Below are 20,943 nucleotides of genomic sequence, written 5' to 3'. Positions count from 1 at the left end.
AGAGGTTTCTTTCATGGAATATGAAACATAACCTAGTTGTGTTTTTTTGTCTTTATACATAACTATATGTACATGTTATAGCAAAAGAATAGTAAAACAGTCAACCAATTATATTTCAGTGAATCCTTAGCCTTAAATATAGGCATCTTTTTCTTTCTCCTTCTCCCTCCTTCACTTCTTACCTCCCTCTTTTTTGCTACACTAAATGAAAAAAATGTTTCCAGGTCTCTGATGAGGAAGGGAAAAAAATGAAAATTGAGTATTTTTATGTTTACTCATGGGTATCAAAAACCTTTAAAAAAGGCTTGTCACCCAATATTAAACTAGCTTTAATAAGACTGCTAGTGCATAGACTATTTAATTCCCTACCAAAGTTTTCTATAATTAAGCTTCCAATTTAATAAAATCTGTTACTGGTTCAGAATTTTTTTTTTCCTATTTGTTACCCAAGTTTCTTACATTTTCTTCTTCTTTTTCTTTTTTCTGATAAAAGATTGCTGATTTAGACAAGAGGTTTCAGAGAGTAGAGGCAAATAACATTTGTTTGTCATGTACAGGCATTTGCAAGTAAAATCACTGGCATGCTGTTGGAATTATCCCCAGCTCAGCTGCTGCTTCTTCTAGCAAGTGAAGATTCTCTGAGAGCAAGAGTGGATGAAGCCATGGAACTCATTATTGCACATGGACGGTAATGTATACAATTGGGAAGACATTTTAGTTTAAACATCAGCTACTTTATTTTTAGGATGTGGGTGTCACCATATCTTAAAATTTATACTAAATAGTACAAGACTTTAAATGGCTTTTTAAGAGATGGCTTAAAATCCATGAGTGAGACAGCTGACTTTCACATGTATTAGAAGGGCAGAATTTTAGCAGTCATTTAGGTTCTGAAGATTTTTTACGAACCTTATTTAGAAACTAACTTATAAAGAAGTACATCTCATTCTCCATGTGAATACCCCTAATGGCAGAGGCCAAATACCTCAAGGAATTGGGTGTAATCCCTGAGTCCTTGCAATAAACATGAAATTTCTTTTAGACCTCCTGATTTATCTTAAAAATCATGCAAATTTTTGCTTTCTATTGTGTAGTATATTTGTTTTAATATGAAACTTAAAAATATCTAACAGTTAAATTACTTATCCTTCCTTTCCCCAGGTGACAGGTAAAAGTGACAGGAAGATATGCCAATCTGTGCCCTACTGGGGCTACTCTAATATCCAGTTTAAGGCTTTGAAGTGTTATTTTAGATGAAAATGTCTGTTTATTTTTCTCCTAGTCATGATATTGAATGAGGAACTTAGATTAGATATAGTCCTAGAGATGGATAAGTGGGTAGGCTAAGCCCTGAAACTAAATAGCCACTTACCTATTCCAGCTATTTACCTGTCTCAGAGCCTTTGAATGGTCCAAGCCAAAGACTATTGCTAGAAGTTTATTTTCTTTGCTGTTACTACTATTTTTCTTCTCTTGACTTTCATGTACTATGTCTTTATTCCTCTTCCCTGTTTCTGGAAGTATCAACACACTGATATAGCTTAGCCCATTATAGAAAAAGTTGCAAATAATGTGTGTTTTTGATAAAAAAGATATTTGTAAATATATGTAAGGGTTGCTAATTTAGAAGTATTTTCTATTGAATGCAAGAATATAATATTGGGCTTCCCTGGTGGCGCAGTGGTTGAGAGTCCGCCTGCCAATGCAGGGGACACGGGTTCGTGCCCTGGTCTGGGAGGATCCCACATGCTGTGGAGCGGCTGGGCTCATGAGCTGTGGCTGCTGGGCCTGCACGTCCAGGGCCTGTGCTCCACGGTGGGAGGGCCCACAGCAGTGAGAGGCCCACATACCGCAAAAAAAAAAGAATATAATATTGACTGCTTTCACCTGGCTTTATGGATTGAACAGTGGATTTATTAGTATTCTAGAATAATTAAATACCCTAGAGCATTTGATTCCTATTGTGGTTGCTTTCTGAACATTTTTCTGTTCTTTTACAATGCTTCCCCTGAGCTCAAGTTTCAGTTCCCCTATGAAGACTGCATTTATTTTGTCTTAAATCAGGTAGCCTTTAGTTCATTGTCTTGCATCATACATGTAGCATCCTGTGTTTTTGTGTATATTATTGACATTTTTGTTCCTAGAACTGCATTAAGACTAGTAAGTGTCCTAGATATTTTTTTACTTCAAAACTTAAATGTATTTATATATTCTTATAAATTTAAATGTGTATGGTTTTCTCTATACTAAATTCTAGAATTCCATTTATCTGAAATGTGAAAGTTGTTTGTTTGTTTTTAGGGAAAATGGAGCTGATAGTATCCTGGATCTTGGGTTATTAGACTCCTCAGAAAAGGTACAGGTAAGGGATGTTTTGTACATGTGCTAATAATAAGCACTTGGAATTTAAATTACAGAAGGGAGAGGAAAGCATATTTACAAAGAAACTATGTCTTTGTAAGTAAAATGCTTGATTACAGTAGAGGAAAAAGCAAAGATTAGTATAAAGGTGTCATATACAGAATCAAGACTGGTTGAGTTAGGGTTCAGTGTAACCCCACTCACTGGCTGCCTCCACTTGAGCACAGGCTGAATTAAGCTTAAATTAGAGATGTCATTAATTAATATCAGAGAAGGAGAGCAGTCCTGTGGATTCCTAGGTCTCCTTCCTCCAGTAAGCAGCAGAGATCCAGAGAAAATGTGACATATGGTATAGCAGTAAGAAGGCTTTTTTAAAGTGCATGATGCATTTCAATTTGTAAGCTACCTGAGAATTTCAGTGCCAGCCAAGATATAATCTTATCTCTTTCACGCACTACAACTAAAGACTCTGGACAAAATACAAAAAGGAACTGCTTGAGGATTCTGAAAAGTAAACAACAGCACACCGATAGGAGGGAAGTCAAAATTTGAAAAACTGTTATTTTGAAGCGTTGTTTCAGGCAGGAGAGTAAAACTCGTCCCCATTACTCCGTCTTAACTGGAAGGTAGTACATGCTTTAAGAAATAAACTATAGTATAAATCACTGTCCAAGTCCCAGACTATCCCATATGGTGCATATGCGGGGCAGACCCAATAGTATAATTAAAAGGCTTTGAAAACTTAATTGGTAATGGAACCACTGCACACAGAAGATGACACTTCCAAGCTGAACATAACCAGGTTATTGCCTACCAAAGCCAAAAAACATCAACATTCTCCATGTCATTTTAACAAGACCCAGAGTTTTACAACTTAGTATTCAAAATGTCCAGGATACACTCCAGAATTATTCAACATACAAAGAACCAACAGAGACTCACTAATTCTCCTGGGAAAAGAACCAATAGATGCTAGCCTTGAGATGACCCACTTGTTTGAATTATCAAAGACATTATCTCATGTTCTGTGAGATAAAGGTAAATAAACACAAATGAATGGAAAGGTAGAGGTTCAGAAATAGAAACTAGAGAACCAAGGGAAAATTTTAGAAAGTACAATGTATGAAAGAAAAAATTCACTGAATAGGTCAATAGCAGAACAAAGATGACAGAGGAAAATTCATCAGTCAGTTTGAAGATAGATAGAAATTATCCCTTCTGAAGAATAGAAGGAGAAAAGATGTCAAACAAACAACAGTTTTCAGAGACCTATTGGACCATATCAAACATGCATGTCACTGGAGTACCCAGAAGAGGAGAACGAGATTGTTACAGGAAAATATTTGAAGAAATAATAGCTGAAAACTTCCTAAATTTGATGCAAGACATAGATTTATAGATTCACGGAGGTCAGTGAACCCTAAAAAGGATAAACTGAAAGAAAACTGTGTCTAGATACATAATCAAGCTGCTGTAAAACTAATAAGGAAGCAAAGAATAGTGCCTTACATATAGCTAAACAGTGATTTGAAAGGCAGTGGATTTCTTATCAGAAACTGTGAAGGCCAGAAGACAACAGAGAGCATCATCCTTAAAGTGCTTTTAGAATTGTTGATCCAGAATTCTGTATCCAAGGAAAATATATTTAAGGAATCAAGGTGAAAGAAGCTACCAGATTTTCATTAAATAGTTTTACTTAAATGGATAGAGAAGTTAACAGGCACAAGCTTTGTATATCACAATTCTGAAAGAATGAGTTAAAGTTTATTTACATTTAAATATGAATGTGGCTTTACCTATCACACTTTACATTTAAGTAATTTAGAGAACCAGTTCATATGTTTTGCTGTTAAAAATCAATCTTGGGTAATGTCAAAAATATTACTGTTATTTTTTTTGGAGGGGGTATCTGGATTATTATTATTGTTAATTTTAAAGAGAGTTGTAATGGCATTTTTTAATAAAAAATAATCCTTTTCTTGTAGACACGTATACTAAAATATAAACAAACAAATAAATAAAATCAATCTTGGGGCTTAATCTCTGATACTCTATCATTAGGAAAACCGAAAGCGTCATGGTTCTAGTCGAAGTGTAGTAGATATGGATTTAGATGACACAGATGATGGTGATGACAATGCCCCTTTATTTTACCAACCTGGAAAAAGAGGATTTTACACTCCAAGGCCTGGCAAAAACACAGAAGCAAGGTTGAATTGTTTCAGAAACATTGGCAGGTAAAATAATCTTGTATTTGAATTTTTTTTAAATTTCAGTTTATGAGACTTTCTAAAATATATTAGTTTGTAAAATGTGTATATGTTCTACTTTAAAAATTTCTCAACATATTTTATGTATATTATGTATGTGTGGGGCGTTATGTGTTCTAGAGTTATTTTTGAATTTAAATACTATTTGCTTGTTTTTTATTTTTAGGATTCTTGGACTGTGTCTGTTACAGAATGAACTATGTCCTATCACATTGAATAGACATGTGATTAAAGTGTTGCTTGGTAGGAAAGTAAGTGATTTTAATGAACCTAACTGCTTTTACATTGCAAAAAATTTGTTTCATAAAATAATTATACATATAGCATTAAATTAGTGTTAAATTTTAAAGCATTATAGCCATTATAAATCATTTTCAAACATTTAATGGCATGGGGAATATCTGAATACATGGAGGAGAGCGCATAGAAGAATGGGTGACACACAGGTGGGTTTGGAGGGTTTGACAGACCTGGATCCTGTTGCAGACAAATCTCTTGACATTTATGGCATATTTCCCCATTTATAAAATGGTAAAGAGGGCTTCCCTGGTGGCGCAGTGGTTGAGACTCTGCCTGCCGATGCAGGGGATACGGGTTCGTGCCCCGATCCGGGAAGATCCCACATGCCGTGGAGCGGCTGGGCCCGTGAGCCATGGCCGCTGAGCCTGCGGGTCCGGAGCCTGTGCTCCGCAACGGGAGAGGCCGCAGCGGTGAGAGGCCTGCGTACTGCAAAAAATAAATAAATAAATAAATAAATAAATAAATAAAATGGTAAAGAAAACAGTATAGTGCCTGGCACATAGTGCTCAGTAAGTTCTAGCAAGTAGTGGCAATAGAAGTAGTATTGTATTGAAACGAGCATTCCCAGTTTCAAAAATATACACAAGATGTAGGTGGCTAGAGGGACAAAAGGATGTAAGAAAATATAGCATAGTATGCTTGATAATTATCTCTGGGTGACAGAATTAGGTTATTTTCTTTATGTGTTTTGATAGTTTGACAGCTGGTACATTCCTTTACGACAGGGGGTTGGGGGAGAGAAACGACATCCCTTAAATTAATGCATAATACTAATTATAATCACAAAACAACAAAATATTTTACAGTCTCTTCTAGTGATGCACAACACACATCGGATATGATTAGCATTGTTAAAGCTGTGGTCTGTTAATAATTTTCTTTACTCAAACCCATTGGTGAATATTATTTTCTATTATTACAGCATATCATACTATGATACATATTTTTTCCTCTTCTTTTTTTTTCTTTTTAAACTCTGACTCTATTGACTTCTTAAAGTGTTCCAGCTAAAATGTTCTTGTGCAGAGAAAGAACTGGACTTAAAGCTCAGCAACATAGAAATGTTGAGCCTTTAACAAGGTCTATGGAAAAGATTAAGGAATCAAATAGACTCAAGTTTAACCCAATGATGTGACCTTCAGCAAGTTACTGGAGTCTTCTGACATCAGATTTATCATCTGGAATTAATAATCTGTATTTTATGATTATTGTCAAGGCTAAACAGGATGTGTATTTAGCTTAGGACCAAGTTGCTCGGCATAATCACTTTGCAATAATTAGTGCTGGTTTCTACAAATAAATTACTTTACAACTTAAAAACTAGTATACTCCTGGTTTTAAATTTTTTTAAAATGCATATTTTTCATGCTTTGAAAATTAAATGTGTTTATCAGAGCCAAAGACTTATTAAAATTTTACCTCTTTAGATCAGTTATATTTAGTGGAAGATAAGCTGATAAAGAATAATCTTCAAATTAGATAAAATTCTTTATCATAGCTTTCAGCTTACTAATGAATTCAGTTAAGATGTTTCTTTCATAATTGATTTTCATATGATTACTTTCTTAGGTCAATTGGCATGATTTTGCTTTTTTTGACCCTGTGATGTATGAGAGTTTGCGGCAACTAATACTTGCTTCTCAGAGTTCAGATGCTGATGCTGTTTTCTCAGCGATGGATTTGGCATTTGCAATTGACCTGTGTAAAGAAGAGGGTGGAGGACAGGTAAAGCAAATGTGTGGTTTTCTGATTCTGGCAGGAGAATTTGGTTAGTCTGTTGTGCTTGACATATAGAAAAACAATTTAGATAAATAGGGACCAAGAAAGAGACACACACACACACACAGAGAAAAGACACAGTAGGAGATGGAGAGAAAGAGATGAATGGATGGAGAGTTAGTGAGACAGACTGAGAAGTCGAAGAGTTTATAGTTACTTAGGCCTAGATGTTTGCATCCCTTAGATACTTGTCAGATACAGAATTGTCTTTAGATTTTAAATTTTTAGGAAATTGTTTTATGAACTGTTAACTTATTACTGCTTTGACAAAATTGCTTTTAAACGGCACTAAATTTTTCACAGGTGGAACTTATTCCTAATGGTGTAAATATACCAGTCACTCCTCAGAACGTGTATGAGTATGTGCGGAAGTATGCTGAGCACAGAATGTTGGTAGTTGCGGAACAGCCATTACATGTAAGTGTTTTCTGGAAAATGTTACTTGATCTGATGAGGCTATGTGTGTCTTCTGTGTTTTAAACTAGCTCACAGTGTATTCAGCTTGCTTATAAAAGGTCAAAAATTTTAAACCAAAATGAATTTACATAAAATGTAAATTACACATGAATCCAGACCTTTCTTTTGGATAAAACTACTTGGAAAAACCATGTAATCATCCGAAAGTAGATTTGATAAGGATGCTTTGTGGGACTGAAATGACTACTGTTTTGGGGGTCCTGCAACCACCCATACCTCTGGTGACTCACTAGAAGGACTCCTAGGACTTGGAGGCAGTTGTACTCATCGGTATGGTTTATTATAGCAAAAGGACTCTCACAAGGGGAAAAAAGTACATCAGACAGAGTCTGGAGGAATCCAGATACAGGCTCCAAAGTTCTCTCTCTGGGGGCATGAGTTGTCACAAAGAACATACGTCTTCCTCCAGCAGTGAATTACAGCAATGCATGTGCAGTGTTTGTGTTTAGGGAAGCCTGCTTAAGAGTCACAGTGCCCATGGTTTTTATTGGAGGCCAGTCCTGTAAGCAGTTCAGACCCCCAGAGGAAAAACACATGTTCATCATAAATCACCTTCATTGCACAAATAATCTAGGCAAGCTGGTACAGCAGGGTTTATTGTCCCAGGCATTCAAAATAGCCACATCAGTTAGTAATGTAAGGAAAATTCTAAAAACCAAGGACCATTCCTCCAATCAGGCTCTATTAAAGAGCAACATCAGGCCTGCTCTTTCTCCTATTGAAGAATGTTTATGAAGTGTTTCTGATCCCTGTGCTGGGAATAATTGTGTGGGCTCTGGAATCATACTGTCAGGGTTCAAATCATGGCTGCAGCCCCCTCTAGCTGTATGACATTAGCAAACTACTTAACTATTTTGTGCCTTGGTTCCCTCCTCTGCAAAATGAGGATAGGATTAAATGAATTAACATATGTAAGGTGCTTAGAACAGTTCTTGGCACATGGTAATTTCTCAGTACGCTTCTAGATTTTGGGTTTGTGTCAGGGATGTTTGTTTTTGTCATTATCATACTCTTCCTAGGATGTTGACAGGATAGCACATTTGACAGATTGAAGCTATTCTTAATGACTAGCCTGTTTGCTATTAACATAATTTAAAAAATTATTTTTGTTAACTCCTGATATGTAACAGTACTCCTTCACTTTTGAACCTGTAGCCCTTTTTTCCCTCTGCCACTCTTTTGAATCTGTTAATAAGAAACTCAAAATATAGAACTTAATTTTTTAGTATTATTTAGAATTATTTAGTACTCTTAGGCTGCTAAAATTAGATGTTGGACTTTAACAATAATAAATGCTATGTAGAAAATAAAGTACTGATAGTAATAAACAGGTTATTTTTGAAATCCTCTAGGCAATGAGGAAAGGTCTACTGGATGTGCTTCCAAAAAATTCATTAGAAGACTTAACAGCAGAAGATTTTAGGCTTTTGGTAAATGGCTGTGGTGAAGTTAATGTGCAAATGCTGATCAGTTTCACCTCTTTCAATGATGAATCAGGTATGAAATTTTTTTAATGTTTATTTAAGGAATAAACTACATAGATTGGTCAGTTTTCTGAGTTTCTGGTTCTTACATATTTATAGGGGCTTAGGAAATGCTGTATCACTCAGGTGTTTTTATATATATTTTAAGATATGTTTGAACTATGATAGCATTAGGTCATTCTTAATTCTTTTATTGTTTAATTTTTCTAGGTTTTAACAAATGCATGGTTTAGTATGATACAAGTAAAAATTCCTGGTGAGCAACTGTGTGAAAAGGACTTTTATATACTATTAATAATTAAGAAAAAATAATCCATGTGACAGTTCTATTGGCCTTTCCCTATTCATGTTCCTTAAACTCTAATTAAAGAATTTGACTACATGATGTTTGCTTTGTAGAACCGGATCCAAAGCACACTTAGAAAGACATAAGAGCACACAAACACATGGAGAATCTAGAAAGAATAACAAGAGGTAGTGATAATCCTAGAGTAACATTCATCTTTAGTGCTTGATTTGTTGCAACCCTTCCTTTTCAAGTCCCATATTCTAGGAGTAGACTTTTTAGCTGTGACTACACAATAAAACACTGGAGGCTCCAAGAAATTCCTGAGAGGACTATTATAACTCTAGTCCAAGATTATTGCATACATGAAGATACCAGTTTTTTCCCCTTTATTTTTCATACTTTGCAAACAGCTTCAGCCAAATTATAGTAAGTTAAATTTGGATAAATTTTCTTGTTTTTCCCTCATGCTTGGCAACATATAGATCATTGTGTAGTAGTTTTTGTGCCACTTATTAATATAATTTTCAATACTTGGGAGATAAGAACTTGGCTTATTTACAAACCAGAAACCTAGAAGCGGGAAAAAAATACCTAAAGACACTCCAAGTATGATCCTGAGATCAGCAGCATCAGCATCATCTGGAAGCTTTTTAGAAATGCAGAATCTCTGGTTCCTTTCCCCTTTCTTCTCCCATACCTAGTGAATGAGAGTCTGCATTTTAAAAAGATCTCGATCCAAGGGATTTGTGAACTCATTAAACTTTGAGAAGCACTGGTTTAAGATCATAAGAAAACTCATGACTTACAGGTGGAATTAAAGTCATGTGATTTTTGAGGCTGGTGGTTCATTTTTCTTGTCTTGGTCGTCTTGGTCTTTAGGATTGATTAATGAACTCTAGAGGTTTCACATTATGTAAGTGGTCCTAACTTCCTCGGTTAGGGTTAGTGCCCCCCCATTTTAATTTTATACCTACTTTTATAAGAAGTAATATTCTAAAAATACAACTGATATAGTATATATTTTTAACATCTTTATTGGAGTATAATTGCTTTACAACTGATATAGTATATTTATTGAATTTATATTCATTTGTAGGAGAAAATGCTGAGAAGCTCTTGCAGTTCAAGCGTTGGTTCTGGTCAATTGTAGAGAAGATGAGCATGACAGAACGACAAGATCTTGTAAGTTAAGTTTCACAAGATTTGTAGAAGAAAATGTAAAAACCTTAAATACTATGTATGACGGCGTTTTGTTTTCAATTTGTAATGGTTGGTCATTTTAATTTTGGCTAAGAAAATTATTGAAGGTCAAATAAAAGGCAGTTTTGTTTCTCTACTCTAGAACAGAAGTATGAGTAAAACTGTAAGCAGAGTGAAATACATCTTAGCTATTAAAATGCCATCCTTAGTCCCAGAAGATAATACTAGCTTATTGTTGAGACATGTTTTTTCCCCTATAGTGCTTATATATGCTAGCAGCCTCTTTTGTACATCCTTAATCTTTTTGCCTAGCAGCAAATCTTTGCAAAATTTTTGAATAGTATCTTAATTGCTCTGTATACTATGAATAGAATAGCTTAATTATGAGTACTACATATCTGATTTTAATCTTATTACTTAGAATCATAAATTAGATGATATAAACTTTGATTATATTGAAAAGTCTGTCAAGTCTGTGGAACCTATGTCCAACCTTGAGTATATCCAAGTCAACCTGTCCATTAACCTTGAAAGGCAGTCTAGACTTTCCTGTAGAAATTGAGGGACATTCCTTACCCAGAAAATCTCATGAGATCCTTTCTATTCATATTCCTCATAGTTCCCTGTGACATTTCCCCTGTTGATGCAGCCTTAGTTCTCAATATTCTAAACCAGACCTCTTATGGAATGTATAAAAATGATCCAATTTCTAGATATATCCCCCAGTTTCATTTGAGAGGGAGAAATAAGTTACTTGTGCATGAAAGCACAAAACTTGCTGTTTCCAATTTACCTGTAATTCAGGCAGTAACTTATTGATTTTTTTTTGTGGGGAAGGGGTCGTGCATTTAGCATTCCTTCATCTTGACATGGCCCCAAGAGCCTTCCAGTATTTCTCCACTATAGCAAGACAGGTTGTCCAGCAGTCCTAGCTGTCAGCTGGGTTTTGTTCTTGGCTTAGCCATATGGTAGTTTCCTAGGTTGCTCCCTAGGTTGATTCCATATAATTCCATGTACTTTGACTTTCCCGATCTTGTGGACCAACCCCAAAGTCCCTACTAATGCTAATACCATATATTATGTCCCTGTTGGCTTTAGGAGTACCTGATAATGTAATTAGGGTTCTTGAGTCAATCTTTGGATTCAGAGCAAAACCAATACATCCTCAGTGCAGTCGGTCAAGTTAAGTCTCACTGCATTTCTGCCTTCTACTGCAAGAGAAAGCTGTTAACTATTCAGTCTTTTATGAGAGAGAATTTCCCTCTGTAGGGGCCTCAAAATGTCTTAGCAGTAGCTTTAATTTGTGAGCTTTACTCTTTAAACTCCTGTTATACCAAGGTGTCTTTTACCTCCTCCTCTTCCCCTTCCCCTTTTGGGAGGTTATCCTTCACATATTGTTGGGTTTTTCCTTATGTGTCTCAAGGACAGAATATAACAGCGTTTCCTAAACTGTTTTCCCTTGAATTATTAGTCCCAGGATTGTGGGGTAAGACTACATAGTTTATTTCCCTCTTGGAGAGTCACAGGTCACTAGTAAAAGTTCTGAGAAGTCCTCTGGTATTTATTTCTCTTCCTCTAACTTCTTGGAGGTCCAGCGATGTAGTCATCTGTCTGGTTAATCATATTTATCCTTGGAGAAACACTTTAAGTTTGTTTTTTACCTGTAAAATGAGTAGATTGGGCCAGCTTTACCTCTACAGTACCTTCCAGCTCTTTTATAGTTCTTTGAAGATTTTGGAGACCCTGACACAGAGGTTTTTTTTCCTGCCTCCTTCTGTAGAATTCTAGATGAGATTTCTCACAAAACTATGTTTCAGGAAATAGTTTAGGTTTCCTAGTCATTCTGGGATAATGAATATATTTTGTCTGTTTAGTTGTACACTATAAATGCAAGATTTTAAAAGCTTTACCTTAAGAGAGGAATGGTATGTATTAATGAAAATATTTCAGGAAAGTATATCTTTGGTTATCATATTTAAAGAAAAAGTAATTTATGGTATATTACACAAATTAGATGCATTTTAAAACTCAATGTTGGGACTTCCCTGGCAGTCCAGTGGTTAAGATTTTGCCTTCCAGTGTGCGGGGTGCGGATTCGATCCCTGGTCGGGGAGCTAAGATCCCACATACCTCGGGGCCAAAAAATCAAAACATAAAGCAGAAGCAATATTGTAACGAATTCAATAAAGACTTTAAAAATGGTCCCCATCCCCCACCAAAAAAAAAAATCTAAAAAAAACCCCAGATATGTTAACATGGCTTATTGCATGGATTTTGATGTACAGTAGATGCTGTCGAACACTTAATTACTATTATAAAATTATTATGTATCACAATGGACCACTGAAAATACTGGGGTTTATTTTGCGGTATGTGGGCCTCTTACTGCTGTGGCCTCTCCCGTGGTGGAGCACAGGCTCCGGATGCACAGGCTCAGCGGCCATGGCTCACGGGCCCAGCTGCTCCGCGGCATGTGGGATCTTCCCGGACCGGGGCACGAACCCATGTCCCCTGCATCGGCAGACGGACTCTCAACCACTGTGCCACCAGGGAAGCCCCTGGGTTGTTTTGCTAGTAGATAAAATAAAAAATAACTTCGATAACCTCTGTGAATCTTGAACCTTTTTTGGAGACCTTGTACCTTATTCTCACTAAGGGATACTCTGTGGAACTTAGCAACTGGAAAGGCCCTTAGAGAGCATTTAGTCCAATAGCCTCATGTTACAGATGAGAAACTGAGGCAATGAAACATAGTCACTTTTCTACATACCTGACATTTTTTTCTCTTCTGACCCTGAACCTTTCCTTTTTTTTTTTTTTTTTTTTTTTTGCGGTACGCAGGCCTCTCACTGTTGTGGCCTCTCCTGTTACGGAGCACAAGCTCCGGACGCGCAGGCTCAGCGGCCATGGCTCACGGGCCGAGCCGCTCTGCGGCATGTGGGATCTTCCCGGACCAGGGCACAAACCCGTGTCCCCTGCATCGGCAGGCAGACTCTCAACCACTGCGCCACTAGGGAAGCCCTGAACCTTTCCTTTTTTATACAAGAAATAAATTTAAAACCCAGTTCAAAATAATACCCCTTCGTAGGTTTTAACACAAGAATGGGGCTCTATGTATATATTGCCAGAGTTAAGGGTTGAATGTTAATCTTTTAAAAGCCAAACTTGTAATTATTATACTCCTGTTTAGGTTTACTTTTGGACATCAAGTCCATCATTACCAGCCAGTGAAGAAGGATTTCAGCCTATGCCCTCCATCACAATAAGACCACCAGATGACCAACATCTTCCTACTGCAAATACTTGCATTTCTCGACTTTATGTCCCACTCTATTCCTCTAAACAGATTCTCAAACAGAAATTGTTACTCGCCATTAAGACCAAGAATTTTGGTTTTGTGTAGCATATAAAAAGTGTGTACTGCTGTGTAATATTACTAGCTTATTTTGTAGATTTTTTTCCATTTGTCTATAAAAGTTTATGAAAGTTAATGCTGTCACACCCTGTGGTGGTACCTTAAAGAGATTAAATGCAAACAAACATTCCTTGCTGAGTTTGTAGCTTAAAGGCCTGAGGAGCACTAGCAATATTTCACTGTAATGGTTTGCTAGTCAGCGACTTCTGGGTCTAACCCCAGCCAAAGATGACAGCAGAACAACATAATTTACACTGTGATTTATCTTTTTGCTGAGGGGAAAAAATGTAAAATGTTCTGAAAATTCACTGCTGCCTTTGTGGAAAGTGTTTCAGCAAAGGTTCTTGTATAGCGGGAATAGGGAATTTCAAAATAAAAAATTAAGTATGTTCTGTGTTTTCATTTTAACTTTTTTTATGGTGTTTAGTTTGTGGTTGGCTGCAACTGTGTATCCTGTATATGGAACTTGTAAAAAAAAAAGTTCTGAACATTCAGATCTTAGAGATGAATCACTTTTACCTATAAAAACCACTTTTATTGCAGTTTGACTGCATTGAGCTCTAGGATATTAAATGATATCACTAATATTTTGCATGTAATTTGTTCATTTGAGTGAGGGCACTTTTTTGTACATATGATGGGGGCCAATGCACAATACTTTATCACAATCAACTTTTTCCTTTGTATCCCTATTTCAATGAGCAGTCAAGTCAGGTGTACTGCACTTCAGTTCTAACTAGACATTTGTACTAAGGCATTTCAGTTATGTAAACTCAGCCTGGGCACTTTCTGATAACTGTAAAATGTTTTATAAGATCATGATTATTGAAGATAAATTTTGGAAAATTTTAAATGTTCGTGAGCAGCGTAACTACTTTTGTATCTAGCCTTTTTTAAGTATCTTGTTACATTTACTTTTTTAAATAAAGAAATTACAGAAGAAATGTCAAGTAATACTGAAGAAACAGTTTTTATTTATGTAGTTGTACATTTTTAAACTAAGGGCAATATACCGACACGGTTATGTGCATAAAAATTTTGATTTAAAGAACTGAATGTACACATGGACTATAAGAAACAGAAGAAAATCAGTCCACATTTTACAGTTAGCAGAGAATCCTGAATGGCACTGGCCAGGCCACTTTTTCTTTTTACAAATGGGGGAAGAAGTAAAGTGAGCCTTACTTGGCATAGGAAGTTACTTCACTTATATTTGATAACTAAGTGAGAGGTTCTTTTTGATGACCTATTAATTATGTAGCTTAGGACCATTATCTCTGAATTCTTGTGGTTTTAGTAGCTTTATTCAATGGCATAATAAGGAACACTGTTTTCTTCACCATGTCTTCAGTAAAGTGACTTAAACCAGTCACTTTACATATTGAAAATGAGGAGAGAAATTCTCTAGAGTCTTTCCTACCTTTCATTTCCTTTATAGGACTCCTGGCCTTTGGGATGTTTTTCACATTCAAAGGCACTATGCTTTATTTTATATATATATATATATATATATATATATATATATATACACACACACACACATATATGTTATATATGTTTTATATATATATATATATATATATATATATAAAACTTCCTTCAGAAGACTGAACCATGTGATATTTTCAGCCCTGCTGACACAATAAATATTAAAAACTAAAGTGACAGTAGTAAAATTCATTATATTACTTAAAACATACACAACATAAGATGTATGAGATGTGTAAATTAACCAACGGTTACTTTACAAAATGAGACATTGGTTTTTATGTCTAAATGCTATTTCTGAATAAATGAAATAGTAATTAGAGTAAGAGCTGATTTTCATCGATGTGTCTGAAAGAGAAAAACTGTATGCACATGACGGAATTGATAAAATATTAAATGAAAACAAACTAGATATGATTAGGACATTTGAAACCCTAATTGTGAACTTATTTTTAATAGTTATTGAAAGAATGAAAGTATTTAAAATAATGCACAATGTCTTAAAGTCTTCCTAAATCAAAATTTTGGTTAAAATGCTTTTAGAAATATTAAAAGCAGAGGTTTTTTTTTTTTTTTAAGTAAAGCATAAAATGGTTCTAAATGTAAAATAAAGTCATGTAAAATAAAGTTCTCTTTTGGTCTTGTTTAGTGATTAAATCTAATGGACTTGAAAACAAATTTAGGAATAGAAGACCAAGAATGAACTTTACTGAAGGTTTTCAAAGTTTTGCTACTTTTATTTCTTTCCCCTGAATTATCTGAATATCAAGACTACCCAGTATAAATGGCTTCCTGGGGCATACTTGAGAGGATTTTTAAATAGCATAATTTCACTATTTAGTACTTGCCCCTGAAGATACGATTTCTCTCCTAAATATATTATTTTTGTGTGTTTAGAGGTAGTCAGCATTATCTAGGTCTAAACTCAAGCTGAGATCTTCCCTTGAGGCAGTAGTTCTTATGCTTCTGAATGTGATTCTCTTGTGCTTGTTAATAGAGATTCCTAAGCTTTGCTCATCCTCTCAATCACATTCTGATTCAGTAACTCATAAGTAGAGAACAGAAATCTTTATTCTTAACAGCATCCCAGGTGATTTCTGAAACACTTCCCAAAGAGCATTCCTTTTTTTCATGAATATAAAGCCCCCTCTTGGTAAACGCCCCAGAGCCAAACCTTTCCTTCTTAAAACCTATGGAAAGGTAATTCTGTTAATCATGTACTCCTGGATTAGGTTCTTCCTCCTGTGCCTGGGTAGTGATTGAAAATATTTTCAATGTTTACATTAACCTAAGTAGGTAGGTATGAACATAGAGATTAATTCTTCTCTAAACATCGTTTGATTAATGTAGAAATGTATTTTAAATGTGACGTGTTTACTCATTTCAAAATACCTTGGATTAAATATAAGCAAAGAATCTTATGTTACCTCCTGAGATTCAAAAAAAATTACTGGATTGTTACCACTGCAAACATGAAGTTTCTCTTAATTTTATTGAGTATTTACTATGTGTTAGGCAGTTTGTTAAGTGCTTTACTGTATTTCATTTTATCCTGAGATAGGCACTATTACCATCCTCACAGATAGGAAACTCGACACATTAAAACTTTTGCTCAAGGTTACACAGCTGGTACGTGCTGAAGTGAGATGTCTCCAGGCATCCTGGAGCTTGCATTTCTGAACATTGGGCTACACTATTTTGTGGAAGATACGATTATAATTGAGTTGGTTATTAAAGGTCCTGAGCACCCAATTCCAGTACGTAGGTGTGTGTGTATGGAGGGAGGTTCCCCCATACCACCAAGCAATGCACAGTTCAACTCAATTCTGACACTATCTACCTGGAGATAGCATCAGATTCCACAGGTAAAGGGCTCAGTCCCACAAGACCCGCCCTCCACTTAAGAGCCAATTGCAGGGCTTCCCTGGTGGCGCAGTGGTTGAGAGTCCGCCTGCCGATGCAGGGGACACAGGTTCGTGCCCCGGTCCGGGAAGATCCCACATGCCATGGAGCGGTTGGGCCCGTGAGCCATGGCCGCTGGGCCTGCGCATCTGGAGCCTGTGCTCCGCAATGGGAGAGGCCACAACAGTGAGAGGCCCGCGTACCGCAAAAAAAAAAAAAAAAAAAAAAAAGCCAATTGCAAGCCCAAGTTGTTAACTATACTTCTGACTGGCTATATAAATCAGAGGTTCCCATGACTCTCCTTGGGTTTGATTAATTTGCTGAAGCGGCTCACAGAACTCGAACATTTTACTTATTAGGTCACTGGTTTATTATAAAAGGATGTAACTTAGGAACAGCCAGATGGAAGATAAACACTGGGCAAAGCATGGGGAAAGGGTGTGGAGCTTCCATGTCCTCTCCCTACATCTCCATGTGTTCACCAACGCTGAAGCTCTCTGAACCCTGCCTATCTGGGTTTTTATGGAGGCCTCATTTCACAGGTATGATTGACTAAATCATTGACCACTGGTGATTGATTCAACCTCCAGTCCCTCTCCCTGCATAGAGGTGGGGGTGGGACTGAAAGTTCCAACCCAGTCAAGGTTGGTTCCCCTGGCAACCAGCCCCCATCCTTATGAGTGGTCCAAAAGTCACCTCATTAACATAACAAAAGCAACATTGTTCTTATCACTTAGAAAATTCTGAGGGTTTCGGGAGCTCTGCACCAGAAACAGGGAATAAAGACCAAATATGTACTGCTTATTATAAATCACAATATCAGTCATAGAATAATGAAATACTCCAATGAGAGTCTGGCTGATTATGAAAAGGCAGAGTGATTCATATATTTTTTGCTAAAGATTTCTAAGAAAAACTTTTGTCTTTTAGTAACTTCCCCTGAGGATAATAAGAACTCTGAAGATCTGTGAATTTTCTAAAATCAACCATGGTACCTACTTTTAAGTCTTAAAAAATGAAAAGCACCATACATAATGAAAAACGAATTTCTTGTTTGCAAGTTTTCTCATGAGTTGAAACGAGCTGCTTTCTCTAAAATAGTAAATGTCTTTCATGGGTAAAATAATTTTCTGAATCTCTTTCAGAATGTATTTTTGATTATTTCTAGTTGCTGAACTGGATTCTTTGAATCAACAGTTTGCATTTTTACGTAGTGCATGTAGGTACATGCAGGAACTCTTCGGGAAAAAGAGCAGGCTGTGTATTTCTGTTTGAAATGCTTTCTTCAAGGGGAAGATGAAATTTGACTACTTATGAAGATTAAATGCACTGTCTATTGCAAAATTATGGCATAGTTCTGATTACATTTGAGTATTACGAATTAGCCCTAGGAAAGTAACTTTGTAAACAAAGTGTCAAGCTCTCAGGTAAAAATTTTCGGATTGTGTAATGAAATCATAAGGTACAGTTTACTGCTTATAGAAATGGAAGGCTTATGTGATCATTTTTTACACATTTATTTAGTACCTTTAAATAACAAATACCTAAATTTGTGTTATGTTTCATTAAGAATTCTGCCCACCTAAAAACCATAAGAATCCTCTCAATTACCAAGAAATGGATTGGGGTGGGGAAGAGTGAGTAAAAATAGTGCTAACGGCTGTGTCAAAAAACAGGCACCAAAATCTAAGTACAATAATGAAAGCAGAGGCTTTGATTCCTAGAATGTTTGATCATTGGGTTTCTGCTTCACGACAGATTAGAAATGGCAAATTAGGATCAAGGAAGCTAGCAAACATTCAAAAAGTAGAATGGAGCCATTTAATGTAGAAACATTTGGTAGTACCAGGTCTGAAAATCTGAATACTGCAAACAATGTATCTGCTACACAGATGACATGGCAGGAGACCCATCCAATTCAAAAACAGCACCCAAGACTAACATTTATCAATACTTCAGCTCAGGATGACTATTCATTTCACTAAAAATGTCTGTATACACTGGAAAAAGGCAGAGAAGCATGCATTTTGTTTTAAAAGATACAAAGTTGGTAAGGTTTAGGATGTCAAATGAAATTCTGTAACCTGAAATACAGGGCCTGGAACAAAGTAAGCACTCATATATGTGTTGAATGAAAGAAATAATTTATTCCTTAAAGGCTTCTAATAGATAAGGAACTACTGTATTATTTACAATTAGTGAGGTAGTAAAGCAAGATAGAGAAAAGCTTGTCTTGGATAGGTATGTAAGTTTTCTTATCATATGAACTTTCTGGAAGCATCTTAAAGATTGTAAAACAGATTCTATTAATTTTTAAATAAAATTTTAGCAGAACTACCTTGGAACATTAAATAAGGGAGGCAAAAACTTACTGATATTTCAAGGTACAGCAGCTGAAGGTTTAAGTGATTTGGGAAAGTGAAAGAGGAGAACCAAGATTTTCATACAATTTTTGTCATTCTGCACTTTTCCGCTACCACAATGCCTTAGACTTCTGAAAGCTCATGAGAATAACAAAGAACTCCTAGCCATTGCTTTCCTACAGCTATGACTTTACCTTTAAAGCTCAGAGGCACAGGTGTAATTCCCACCATTCTTGGTCCATGCATTATGTGAAACTAGTTCACTCGCTTGTTGTCTAACTTCTCCAGTGACCTCAAGAGCAGAGACCATCAGAAACTATCCTTGTTTACTTCTTTTAAACCCAGTGCTTAGAATGGTGCCTGGCTCAAATATAATTTATGAATCAATAAATTATCTAGGAGGGGAAGATGGCGGAAGAGTTAAGACGCGGAGATCACCTTCCTCCCCACAGATACACCAGAAATGCATCTACACGTGGAACAACTCCCACAGAACACCTACTGAATAATGGCAGATAACCTCACACCTCCAAAAAGGCAAGAAACTCCCCACGTACCTGGGTAGGGCAAAAGGAAAAAAGAAAGAACAGAGACAAGGGAATAGGGACGGGACCGGCACCAGTGGGAGGGAGCTGTGAAGGAGGAAAGGTTTCCACACACTGGGAAGCCCCTTTGCGGGCGGAGACTGCGGGTGGCGGAGAGGGGAGCTTCCACGCCGCGGAGGAGAACACAGCAGCAGGGTGCGGAGGGCAAAGCGGGGAGATTGCCGCACAGAGGATTGGTGCCGACCCGCACTCACCAGCCCGAGAGGCTTGTCTGCTCACTCGGGGGGCGGGCGGGGCTGCGAGCTGAGGCTTGGGCTTTGATCAGAGGCAGGGAGAGGACTGGGGTTTACGGGGTAAACACAGCCTGAAGGGGTTATGCACCACGGCTAGCCGGGAGGGAGTCCAGGGAAAAGTCTGGACCTGCCGAAGAGGCAAGAGAATTTTTCTTCCCTCTTTGTTTCCTGGTGTGCGAGGAGAGGGGATTAAGAGCGCTGCTTAAAGGAACTCCAGAGACGGGCGCGAGCCGCGGCTAATAGCGTGGACCCCAGAGACGGGCGGGAGACGCTAAGGCTGCTGCTGCCACGACCAAGGGGCCTGTGTGTGAGCACAGGTCACTCTCCACACCCCTCTTCCGGGAAGCCTGTGCTGCCCGCCACTGCCAGGTTCCCGGGATCCAGGGATAACTTCCCCGGGAGAACGCAAGGCAGGCCTAAGGCTGGTGCAACGTCATGCCGGCCTCTGCCGCCGCAGGCTCGACCCGCACTCCGCGCCCCTCCCTCTCCCCGGCCTGAGTGAGCCAGAGCCCCCGAATCAGCGGCTCCTTTAACCCTGTCCTGTCTCAGTGAAAAACAGACGCCCTCCATCGACCTACACGCAGAGGCGGGACCAAATCCAAAGCTGAGCCCCTGGGAGCTGTGAGAACAAAGAAGTGAAAGGGGAATCTCTCCCAGCAGCCTCAGAAGTAGTGGATTAAAGCTCCACAATCAACTTGATGTACCCTGCATCTGTGGAATACATGAATAGACAACGAATCACCCCAAATTGAGGAGGTGGACTTTGAGAGCAAGATT

The 20,943-nt window shown here is 37.3% G+C and overlaps 1 protein-coding gene across 8 annotated transcripts in view; it reads left to right on the top strand.

Moving 5' to 3' along the window:
- UBR5 (ubiquitin protein ligase E3 component n-recognin 5) overlaps positions 1-13,983 on the top strand; it is a 142,082-nt gene extending 128,099 nt beyond the window's left edge. For 6 of the 8 annotated variants that reach the window (XM_027131549.1, XM_027131552.1, XM_027131551.1 and 3 more), the window contains exons 51-59: positions 558-688; positions 2,302-2,362; positions 4,423-4,598; positions 4,798-4,882; positions 6,501-6,656; positions 7,014-7,127; positions 8,540-8,684; positions 10,057-10,142; positions 13,351-13,983. In XM_027131549.1, coding sequence (XP_026987350.1) covers positions 558-688; positions 2,302-2,362; positions 4,423-4,598; positions 4,798-4,882; positions 6,501-6,656; positions 7,014-7,127; positions 8,540-8,684; positions 10,057-10,142; positions 13,351-13,563 — 1,167 coding nt within the window. In that variant the 3' untranslated portion in view covers positions 13,564-13,983. The remainder of the gene's footprint in view (positions 1-557; positions 689-2,301; positions 2,363-4,422; positions 4,599-4,797; positions 4,883-6,500; positions 6,657-7,013; positions 7,128-8,539; positions 8,685-10,056; positions 10,143-13,350) is intronic. The other 2 variants (XM_027131550.1, XM_027131554.1) reach the window with 2 other exon arrangements.
- Positions 13,984-20,943: the final 6,960 nt, after the last annotated feature.

The sequence above is a fragment of the Aethalodelphis obliquidens genome, unplaced genomic scaffold (genome assembly GCF_003676395.1).
Source record: "Aethalodelphis obliquidens isolate GAN/ISIS:26980383/991018 unplaced genomic scaffold, ASM367639v1 scaffold39, whole genome shotgun sequence".
In the NCBI taxonomy this organism is placed as follows: Eukaryota; Metazoa; Chordata; class Mammalia; order Artiodactyla; family Delphinidae; genus Aethalodelphis; species Aethalodelphis obliquidens.
This window is presented reverse-complemented; position numbering and strand designations above follow the sequence as displayed.